This window comes from Pediculus humanus, genomic scaffold (genome assembly GCF_000006295.1).
Source record: "Pediculus humanus corporis 1103172107737 genomic scaffold, whole genome shotgun sequence".
In the NCBI taxonomy this organism is placed as follows: domain Eukaryota; kingdom Metazoa; phylum Arthropoda; class Insecta; order Psocodea; family Pediculidae; genus Pediculus; species Pediculus humanus.
The window spans coordinates 314,355-326,250 of NW_002987340.1; the positions used below are offsets into that span (position 1 = coordinate 314,355).

At 29.7% G+C, this 11,896-nt stretch overlaps 1 protein-coding gene across 1 annotated transcript; it reads right to left on the minus strand.

Moving 5' to 3' along the window:
- Window positions 1-262: 262 nt before the first annotated feature.
- On the minus strand, window positions 263-4,204 carry Phum_PHUM332130 (uncharacterized protein; the record flags this gene model as incomplete). Its single annotated transcript, XM_002427549.1, has 5 exons — window positions 263-370; window positions 467-551; window positions 642-756; window positions 858-3,886; window positions 4,188-4,204. 5 exons carry the CDS (start codon window positions 4,202-4,204, stop codon window positions 263-265), a joined length of 3,354 nt encoding a protein of 1,117 aa, XP_002427594.1.
- Window positions 4,205-11,896: the final 7,692 nt, after the last annotated feature.

Genomic DNA, 11,896 nt, shown 5'->3' on the forward strand with positions numbered 1-11,896 from the left:
AAAAGTAAAGTAAAATAAAATGAAAAAAAAAAAAAAACAAAAAATCACAGAACAACACAAAATACCAATTTTTGGAATTTTTCATTTGATAATCCTAAAAGAAAAAAATATATATAAAAACGACGGATAAATGGGGAGGGAGGAAGGAGGGAAAAAAGGAAGGGGGGAAACGTTTTCGAAAGTATATATATATATATAAAATATATAAATAGTTTACCACAATATTAAAAAAATGAAATGTACGACTAGAATTAAAGAGAACTTAAAAGTCCGTGTATTGCACTTCGTGTGCAGGTGAACTACTCATGTAACCGGGCGATGGGGATTCAGCCTTTTCTGGAAGTGGACCTATATTTGCATAATGTCCTTTCTGCGAATTAAAAAAAATTAAATCACAATTTAGTTTAAATAATTTATTATTAATTTTAGAAAAAAATAAATAAATAAAAAGGAAACGTGGACTTACTTTAACAAATTCTCCATTTAATATTGAGCGATCGATTTTATGATATTCGTTACCCGAACGTGGTCTAAGAGTTGTTGCGGCTATTCTTGATATTCTAAAAATTTATATATATATATATAGTGTTTATTAATAATTAATAATATGATAAGATAAACTTATTTAAAATGGTTGTCACCTTGGAAACGAATCGGGAGCATCCGAAGAACTGTGGGAAGACAACGAAAGAGTTTCTATGTAATCCGACATATCGGAAGTTCCGCTGCTTGTGCTTCTGGAGTCCATGTACGGTACTTGAACACCCTCATTTGGACTAAAATAACCTAAAAATATATTTTTTTTTTTAAATTAAACACATCTTGAATGAATATTTTTATCTTTGTATTTGAATTACCTTTTTTTGTCGTACAAACGGGAACCTCCGCTTCCGCCGAAGATGATTTTGCTGGGATTTTTGTCATTTGAAATTGAAAACTGAGCTCCCGCAACGGATCCGACGATTTTGATCTGCGAGGAAGTGAAGCGTGGAGACACCCGTTTCCTAAATGTTTTTGAGCAACGGTTTGATGTCTTTTCGTTGACATGGCAGTCGTGAGGGGTAGTTCGAATTCAAAATCTCCTCTCTGTTTTAGTGATCCCGTCGATACGCCGGAATCGTTTGAACTAGAACTGTCTCTATTATTTCCAGCTTTGCAGGGAACACTGGAAGAACGTCGAATGTATACGGCATTTGAAGTCGCACCTTCTTTTAAACTCTCGTGCACTAACGTTTGTAATGAACCAGAACTGCTGCAGTCTTCTTCGTTCGCGATTCCATTTTCAATGATTGTTCTTTCACATAAGTCTTCTTCAGCAACGTCAGTTCCATCTTTATTTTTATCATTTAATTCTTTTTTCGGACTTTGGTAAGGCAATGATGTCAAAGAATTTGATGTTGCTTTTAATTTAGCGTTTGGTATTTTGCACGGAGAAGATAAAGAACTGCACCTCGATTCCGTTTCATCGTAATCTTCGAGATATCTGGACGAATCTGCCGAACTCGATCTCCTCCTTGTAACTAATTTTTTTCTATCGTCATCAACATCGATAATTCGTCTAGTGTGAAGATTACCCGAAGGTGCAATCATCATCGCCGAACCTGGAACTCTAACTTCCGATTCAGATCTTTTCTTTCCTTTTTGAATAATTGGCAGACTAGTTACACTGGCAGACTTTTCAACAGGAAATCCTCTGTCACCCAAAAGCTTAATAAGTTCCGCTTTATTACCTGGAAACATTGGCAAATACCCGGGGAAATTGGATTGAACAGGTTTTTGTTTTTCAAAGGCATTGTTTTCTTCTTTAAAAGAATTCATTACTAAATAATTTTCTTGTTCCACGTTAATTTTTGTTGTCGGGGGTTTATCGTCTTTTTTGTCCGGATTCGTCTCACAAGCATGACCGCACTTATTACAAACTTTTACGCCGTTATTTAGTGAAAAAGTCACTTCACTTTCTTTTTCTACGTTTTCACTCAATTTTTCTAATTCTTCTTGACTTATTCCGATTTTGTGTATGAGGTCTTTCGAATTTTCATAAAAAACTAACGACTGAGCAAATTCTATGTTTTCATAATTTGTTGATATTTTTTCATCACATTCCTTATTCGGTATTATTATATTTTCATAATTCATTTTCTGCTTGTTAGAGCTTTCCTCTTCATCAACCAATTTTCTATTTAATTTTTTTGCTTTATCGATTGTTGCGTAGATGGCCAATTCTCCACTAGGATTTACCACAGGCATTTTTCCCTCTCCGCTTAATTTCACTTTATGAATGGGTACTGAATTATTATCTATTCCGTGACCCCTTCTGCAATATGGAAGTATCATCCAGTTTTCAGCCCAACAGAGAACTCTTTGACAAGGACACTCGGATTTCTTGTCAGAATCCGTCGCTTGTCTTGCAAAAGTTACAACACAGCCGCAAGGTTTTCGAATTGTTTTGGCCGGAGGTGGAATGTCGTAATTCCCATAATTGTTCACCTCATTGGCACTCATTATTTCTTTTATGTTTCTCGGAGTGTCGTAATGTTCGCACGGCGTCGGAGACATCGATAATCTATTGCTTGGATCGTGTAGTGGTTGTTTGTCGCATATATTTGATATATTTTTAGGCGTATCATAATTTTCATAGGGTCCAGGCGATTCGTTTTCCGGTTTAGGCTTTTCGGGTAAGGGCATCGGAGGTTTTTTGATTTTTTTCCTACTCGGAGACATTGTATTTAATGCTTCTTTAACAGGTTTTGGAGGCCTGTTCGGAGGGGTGCAGTTACAAGTAGACGACGTTTGTGAGACTGCGGAATTTATTACTTTCGGAGGCAACGGAGGACAAATCTGTGTTGTATTTCTATTATCTATCTGTTTCTCACAAAAGTGTCTTGCCACGGAGTATTCAGAATTTCCACTGCTCCCCGTACCGTGAGAAGAAACCGATGCACGATCGCTTCCCGATGCCCAAACAGGATTTTGATGAGAACAAACTGGAATAGGTTCCATTGTCCAAGCCGGATTAAATAGTGTGGACGTATTAGCAGTAGAGGAACGTGATAAAGTCGGAGCGCCTAACTTGCTGATGCAACTAACGCATCTCTCCAAAGAAGGAGGTAAACCTTTTTCATTAGAGTGGGGCCAAGCATTATCCTGATGCATATGGACGGAAGCCGTGTCTCCACAACCGTAATTACTATCGAGATCCGTGGGTCTGGATTCTATAGACCAATAAGGCGAGCCGTTTTGCTCTGCCTGATTATGTAAATCACCATCGTTGAAATCATTATGATTATCATTTACGTTATCGGGAACTCGATTTTCTTGTCTGGAATGAAGTAATTTTCTCGGGCTATCGGTCACAGAAGTTTTTCGAACAACTTGACGGCGTCGGGACGTTAATTTTCCCTGTGCGGCCATTTGTAAAGTTCGCGTGATTTCTGCACCTTGATCCGTCACAACAACGTACAATCCTTCGCCTTTCCCACATCGGGAACCACCCTCGAAGCAAAATCTTCCTTCAACAACTCCATAACGTCTCAAATGACCGATTTCCCAAAAACCAATTAAACGAGGTGGTACTCCCGACGTCATGCTAAATTTCAATTCTTGAACATGGAGTCTCGCGGGTCCGGTTGATATTTTCGCTTTTGATGGTGCTTGGGATACCAAAACTAAAAACTGTTGATCTTCTCCCAAATTACAGGAAATTTTAACTTGCCATTGAATCAATCTTTCGCGAGTGTCGAAAGCTAGGACAACCGTTACATCTTGACATATTATCGCTATTGTGTTAGATTCCTTGTCTAGAGTAAAACCCGTTTCAACTCCCAAAAAATGTTGCAATGATAACGAAGCTTTTGTTTGTCCTTGTTTATAACGATCTCTGCTATCTCTGTACAATTGCAGGTGAAGACAATCTATAAAAAAAAAAAAAAAAATTAATAATTAATAAAAATAAATAGGAATATTAAAGTATGTAGTTCTACAAGTTTTAAGTTACTTAGTAATTTTTCATTTTTTTTTAAATATTCATTAAAGAGAAAATTTTGTCTTTGGGTAAAAATAGGGTTTCAAAACATGTTAACAGAGATCAAAAACTAATGCATATGCAATATATTGGGGGGGCGGTTAATTTCAGATTCAAAATTTCAAAAATTTAAAACTTTCATAAACATTTTCCCTAAAGAAATAACGTTATGTTACGCTCCATTACTCAAATTAATTTTCAATACATTTCAAATTTTTCCAATACATCAAAATAAAATAAAAAAAAATATATAAAAAAAATTGTCCCAAAAAAAAAAAAAAAAAAAAAAAACAAAAACCATCAAGTTTAAATTTCCGGTAGAAAATTGTCAACATTGGTTTTTCTATTTGCTAAATAAAATTCCCCCTCCCCCAAAAAAAAAAAAAAAACAAAATTCCAGGAAACGAGGAACTCTTTTTTTTTTTTTTGAAAATCAATTATTTGAAAAATAACTCGTCTTTCCTGTTGTTCTCATTTTTTCTTTATTCTTACTCTCAATTCTTACACAGTTGAGAAAGTTGTTGTCTTCTCTTGTTCAGAATGAACAGTTGTCTGAACTTGCTAGTTCAGAATGCTCTGTCCGAGATGATATTCCTCGAGTATGGATTCAAGCTTTTACAAGTGTTAAACATTTTGTTCGTTTTATACGAATTTCCTACATAATTATCACCTACATAATTTCAAATTTTAACTTCTTCATAATTAAAATTGCTTTTACATACATGTGCTTTGTAGAATTCTTCTGAATGCCTAATGTTTTCGAGTAGATCCATACTGGTTGATAGTGGTTTCATTCTTTTATAATTTGTCTTTCAAGTACTTCCTCGAAAAGTTAGTTGTTTATTCACTGCTTTTTCTCAATTCTTTAGTTTAATTCATTTATCTTCTTATTTTATTCGGATAAAATTTTCAATTCTTATACTACTTTAAATAAAAATAATATTTATTTGATAAATTTTAATCTTTATGAAAAAACACAGAATTAAAACTTCAGGTGTAAACTGAATATAATGAAATTGTATAGTTTTATATAATTTTTGATAAATTTAAGAAAAATAAATGTTATACCTTGTTGGTTCATGGTTCACAGTTCATGGTTCATGGCTCGACTGACACTTGTGTTCTTGTATTCACCACTACATTTCTTTAAAAAGTGGACAATAGTGTTTTTATTTTGGCATGATTCTATCAAAACAGCATTTGAATTATCCCAATTTTAAAATGAATCTTTAGTAAATCAAAGTAAGTAGAAATTTGACTTATTTGAGTTTCCAGAAAATCCTTGAAAAACAAATCTACTATAGTGGGTTAATGGGTCAGAATTAGACCCTAACTTCAAGAAAAATTCAGGATCAATTTGCTCAAGAAATCTGAGAAAACTTGGGATAAAATGAATCGATTGGGATTGATTGAAATTGATTAATTCTAAGCATAATTCACAAAACAAGTAATCTCTTTCTTATTACTTACTGATATTACAAAGATAAATAAATAAATATTATTCTCATTACTCAGAATAATCCTACCGACTGCGCCAATAATATGTCGTGGTCCGATTCGATTATCGGTTCATAACGGTTATCTTCTTCCACGTTCGTGATACTACTCTAAATTATATCAATAACCGAATCCACTTTTACCGAAAGAAGAATTATATTGCAATTAAGCAAAAGAAATAAAACATTTACATTATTTTACATAAACTGAACAGGCTAAACTACTTAATTTCGTGGACAATATCAGATGTAAACAAAATCACTAATTCAGATTTAGACACAAGCCAAAAGATGTTAAATTTGAACACAAAGATAATCAGAAGAAAACCGATGAACGAAGAACAAAGTACCAAGAACCAAAGAACGCTTGCTAAGATGTCAAGCCACCTTTTATAAGTTCGGTTTTTCGTTACCGTTTTGTTTAGAACGCACAACAATTTGAATTAAAAAAGACTAACGATATCAGTAAATAAAAAAACAAAAGCACAGAGTATCTCTGTGTCCAAGAGTTTATGTCTATGGTTTCATTGTTACACTTTTGTTTACAAACAAAAATGTGAACGTTAAATATGGGATCATAACAATATTTAAAAATGGCCGCCCCTCATGTTTATTTATTTGTTTTCTTTTTTTTTTCATTCGAAATTCATTTACTATTAATAAATAAATAAATAATTTTAATAAGAGTGCCACGATTGAAATGCGTTTGTCATGTCAACTTTTTAAAATTAATTTTAATAGTTTTATGTAACAATTTACTTATAAGTTGTATATATCTAAAGTTTTGTAATTTAGTCTAGTTTATTGTGTAAGAATTAGTTTTTTATATTATTTAGTAATAACTATATTATTTTATGTTTAAATAGTCGACGGTTTCATGTGACAAAAGGAGGCGTGGACAATAAAAAAACCTTAAAAGATGCCTTATAGTGAATCTAATTATTTAAGATTTGTCTCATTACAACATAGTTTATTATATTGACAGTATAATACCTTCATAAATCTGTATCAAAATAAGGAGGGGACCTTTATATTAGTTGATTTCAGTGTAAAGAATTGCAAAAAGGCACAACAGACTTCATTTAATAATTGTACATCTCTCATGAGCTGATTATAAGTAGTTGAAGTAAGAATACCTTTGTCACACTAAATAAAAATACTTGTAATTGACTAATTTCTGTTTCAGGTGAACATAAAATTTCTGTACACCTGATTTTAAGTGTAAATCCACACCTCCTTTTCCTTATGTTTGCCTCTTACATTTTAAAATATTTTGCAATATTTTTAGTGTAAAATTCAACTGCTTTCAGATTGCATAAGTTTATAGTTACAAAATTTTAATTTGTATGTAGCTTGCATATGTTGAGGATGAAATGCATGAGGGAAAATTATGAAAGGGGGAAATAGTAGGAAAATTAGGTATTGAAATAGTTCTTTGACATAAGTAATATGACAACTGATTCATAATTGAAATAGAGCAAAATGAGAACAAGATAAAGGCAAAGTTAAAACAATTCTTGTTCTACTGTTGACCTTAGTCAGTTCTTGACAAGGTTGTGAATTTCACTTCTCCTGTTCCTGGTTATTTCAGTACAGGCCCAGTACAGGAGATAACTTGTTTCCATCAAATAAGATGGTTTCAGTGAGACTTACAAGAATTGTTGTGATGTCATAGGTTATAACAATACGAAACCTATCCATCAGACATTTATTCCTTAAGGAGCGACGGGTAGAAACCTGGAAATAATGTTAAAAAAGCTTCGGTAAACAATAAGACGAATTGTCGTGATTATGAGTAAAGAAAATAATAATAAATAGCCTTTGTAAAAATCAAATGTAAACATAAATCATGTTTGTTTGTGTTTTTGTGTTTGTTTTCAAATTGGCAAAACATTTCCGACGCAAAAAAAAAGGTTAATAGTAAACTTTTTCTTCTTTATTAAATTAAAATTTTTTTTATTGTTTAAATTAGCAACAAATACTTTGTAAACTTTTCTTTTGTTTTACGAAAGCAAATTTTTCCGGCGCCAAAAACAAAAAAAAAAATTTTTTTCTAAATTTGAAAAACTAAAACAACACACACACAAAAAAAAACTTTTATTTAATTTAAAATACATAAATTCTACTACATTCAAGTTCTTTTAATAAATTAATTAAAACAATTTTGCCAACGTAACAATAATTGTTAATAAACTTTTTTATTTATTTATTTATTATTATTATTATTTTAAAAATAAAATTTTTTTCACGTTTCTCGGATTTTATGATTTTTATTATAATAAAATAAAAAAAAAATTTTTTTTTTTCTCTCTTAGGAAAAAACATTTTTTTTTGAATTTTATTGCACTCAGATGGGGTGAATGCGTGAGGGGACGTTTTAATTTTTTTTTTTTTTTTTTTTTTTATGAAAAACCGTAATAAATATTGCACGATGTGGTGGTTTTTTCGACGACCCTTCAATTGCATTTTAATCATCCCCCCCCCAAAAAAAATTCAAATTATTATTATTATTATGCAATTAAAAACAGAAAAATATAATATATATTTATAAATAAATATATTTTTATGGGGAAAAATTGATTTTAGATATAATGATATTGTTTCGTAACACGCAATACAAAAAAACGATAATAATAATAATAACTTAACTTGACTTTTATAAAAACGAAATAAAAAATGAATGCGTTAACCGATAATAATAATAATAACAATAATAATAAAAAAATAAATTTTCTTTTTTTTTTTTTTTGATTTCCCGTTAAAATTTATATATAATAAATATATTTTTTTTATTTTCACGTGCTTAACACGCCCCTGTTGTAATTATAAAAATTAAAATCATAATAATAATAATGATAGGAATAATAGAAAGAAAGAAGGAAAAAAAATTTTTTTTTGTTCCCTTCATTTCCTGTTTTTTTTTTACTTTTACTTTTACGTTTTTTTTTTTAAAGTAACCTTTGCATGTATGTATCAAAGGTTTGTTTCTGTTGATTTTTTAGTTAATTAGTTTAAAATGACTAATAATAATTACTAATTGTGTAAATACTAAAAAATTAAACGTTTTTTTTAATAAACTTTATTTGGAAAAAAAAAAATTATTAGTTTCGTAAATCCGTAAGGGATGTGAATGATGATTATGATGATAAAAAATTAGGTTAATGATTAGGGGTTTTTTTTTTTTTTGATAACAGAGAGAGAGAGAGAGGGGGGAAAGAAAAAATGAGTCACTATCTATTAGGGTTAAAAAAGGGCAGATGATTTAAGGGTGAAAAATAAAAGAACTCGGATAACGTCGTGTGTGCAGTTTTTTTTTTTTTTTTACGTCACAAGTTATTTTTATCAGTATTTATTTAAAAAAACAAAAAAAAAATTTTTTTTTCCTACCTAATTTATTACCTCGAATGATAATAATAATAATGATGATGATGATGATGATGATATTAAAAAAATTAATTAATAAGAGCCGTTATTTAAAAAAAAAAAAATTAATCCAATTTTTTTTTATAATTTAAAGTTTTTTTTGAAAAAGAAAAACACGTGTTCGACTCGTGCAAACCGTTATTATTATTATCATTATTATTATTATTATTATGGTAACAAAAGAAAAAGTCGGTGATTAAACCGTCGAGTCACGCGTAAAAATATTTAATTTGTTGGTGGTGGCAACCCTGGCTAACGCTATGCATCTCTATATTATTGCCTATTTTCTTAAATTAAAAGATTTTATCCGGGAAACGTTTGTTGGTGTGTTTGTTCGTTTGTACGAATTTATTACGACAACGATGACGTAAGCGTAAATTACATGTCATATTTATGATGTGTAGTAATCGATCATTATTATTATTTTATTAAAAAGTTAATAAGAAATTTATGTGCGTAGACGTCCTTAAATAACTTTCTTTTTTTTTTTATTTTTTTACGAATGGGGGGAAGAAGGGGGGAAAGTGGGGGGAATTTTTTTTTTACCTAAGACTTAAATAAATATTTGCTAACGTTCTAGCAATTCAAAATCTTTAATTTACGCATAAAATTTTTTTTTTCTTTTTTGCGGTTAATTGAAGGACCCTCCTCAAACCTTTTAAAGCATTTTTTTCCTTTTTTCCTTTTTTTTTCCTTTTTTTTCTTATGGTTTTTTAATTGATTTTTGTTTTTTTATACAAAAAAAAAGGAAAAAAATTTTATTTTTCCTTCCACTCAGCAATTCATTCCTTTTTTTTTTTTTTTTCCTTCCCGATGCGAAATTAATAATGACGTAATACGTGATATAATTTAAATTGAAAATGTTTGAACAAGATTCGAAAAGAAAAGAAATGAATAAAAAAGAATTTTTTTGCCTAACTGTCCAGTTTAAGGGGTTATTAGGAAAAAAAAAAAAAGAAAATTCACAAGAGACGTTATTTTAATATAGAGATGAAATAAAACAAAAATGTCAATCAATATAATAAAATGATTTGGTTTTCCGATTTAATAGTAATAATAATAATAATAATAATAAGAACATCCAAATCAATTTGACATTTTTCATTTTATTCAATTATTATTTTCCCTTTATTTTCTTTCGAGAGTTTTTTTTTATTCGTCGCCATTTTCTTTTTTCCTATTGGAAAATTCTTTTTCTTTTTTATTTTATTCTTATGGATTTGAAAAATGCGCGTTCAAATAATTTATTTATTTATTTATTTTTAATAACTTTGTATACTCGGATAAAGATTATTGTTATTAATTAATAATTTTTTCTTCTTATTATTATTATTAATAAAAGCGTGAATAAATTATTTAAAATTTAAAAAGATAAAAATAATTCATCGATATTTCTTATTTTCTATTAATTTACACATTACGTTTAATTTTTATGTATTTGATTCGTTTGTTTATTTGTCTGTTTGTTTGTTTTGTTTGTTGGTTTTAAATGATTTATTTAAAATGAATGAAATTCAATTGTAATCGTCTTATTATGATTGAATTTAAATAAAAGAACAAAAATATCGCGCGAGATTGAGACGAAGAGAAAAGAGGGAGGGATGGGGAGAGGAGGGGATAAAAGGGCGTTAAAGAAAATTTTTGTCAAGGGGGGTGATAAGGGTAGGGGGAGAGGGAAAGAAGGAGAAGAGGGTGAGATTTATTTTTACGTTTTTCACGTTAATTAAATTTCATATATATTTATTTATTTTTTCTTTTGTATTTTGTTTGTTTTTTTTTGTCGGTTCTAATCTTTTTCGCTCTTTCTCCTCCCCCTTCCTTTCACTCTCTCCCCCTCTCCTTCCCCAGTTTCTCCCTGTTAAAAATCCGTTTTAAAAATAATAATTTTTTCTACCAAAAAAAAAAAAAAAAAAGGAAAAAAAAATTTAAACGAATGAATAATAATTTTAAAAATGAATAACGATGATGATAATAATAATAATAAAAATGTTTTTTTTCTACCCTTTTTGTATATTTAGGGGAGTATTGGTGACAGATTATTTTTAAGATAGAAAAGGTTAATAGGGTTCACGTCAAAATTTTTTTTTTTTTTTAAAAGATATCAAATTTAATTTTTTTTTTTAAACTTCAAAAAAATTTAAATTTTTCATTTTTGTGGACAGATTTGTCGTCGTCGTCGTCGTCGACATCGTCGACATCATCGTCATCATCGCCATCGTCGCCTCTTTTAAGATAAAAATTTATTTAAATTATTATTTTGTTCGATGTAAAATAAAATTTGAACAGGAAACTTTCAACGATGACAGTGAAATGTTTACAATGTTCTAATTATAATTTTTGATCACATGAATTGAAAGCACCTGATTCTGGGTTAACACTTCCCACAGAATTTGTTATTATTATTATTATTGTCTGCTACTACCCCGAGGGTAGTTGAATATTCACTTGAATAAACATTTACCATTAGAGGGTGAATCCCCAAAAAAAAAATTCAAACCACCCTCAGAAGAATAAGTCTTTGTTTTCTGTGATTCATCCCCCAAATCTTTTATCACATCTTTTGCAAAAAAAAAAAAAAAAAAAAAACTTTTATTATGATTCAGCGTTAACCGTTGAAAAAAAAATTTTTTTTCTCCCTTTGTAACTTCTTCCGCCACCTTCTGCCAACCATCTTCTGCCACCACCTTTTGCCAACCACCTTCTGCCACGACCTTCCGCTTTATTTTTCGATAACAATATATATATTCTTTTTATTTTAAATTATTATTTCATAATATTAATACGAATAAATCAAATTCCTTTTCCCTCCCCATCTTTTCTTCCTTCTTTTCTTTTTTTTTTTTATCATTTTCGACTTTAAATAATTTTAAATGTTTTTTTTTTTTAATAAAAAAGGAAAAAAAAAAAGAAAATTGATTTTTTTTTTCCTTGCACGAGTTTAATTGCGCAATTGAAA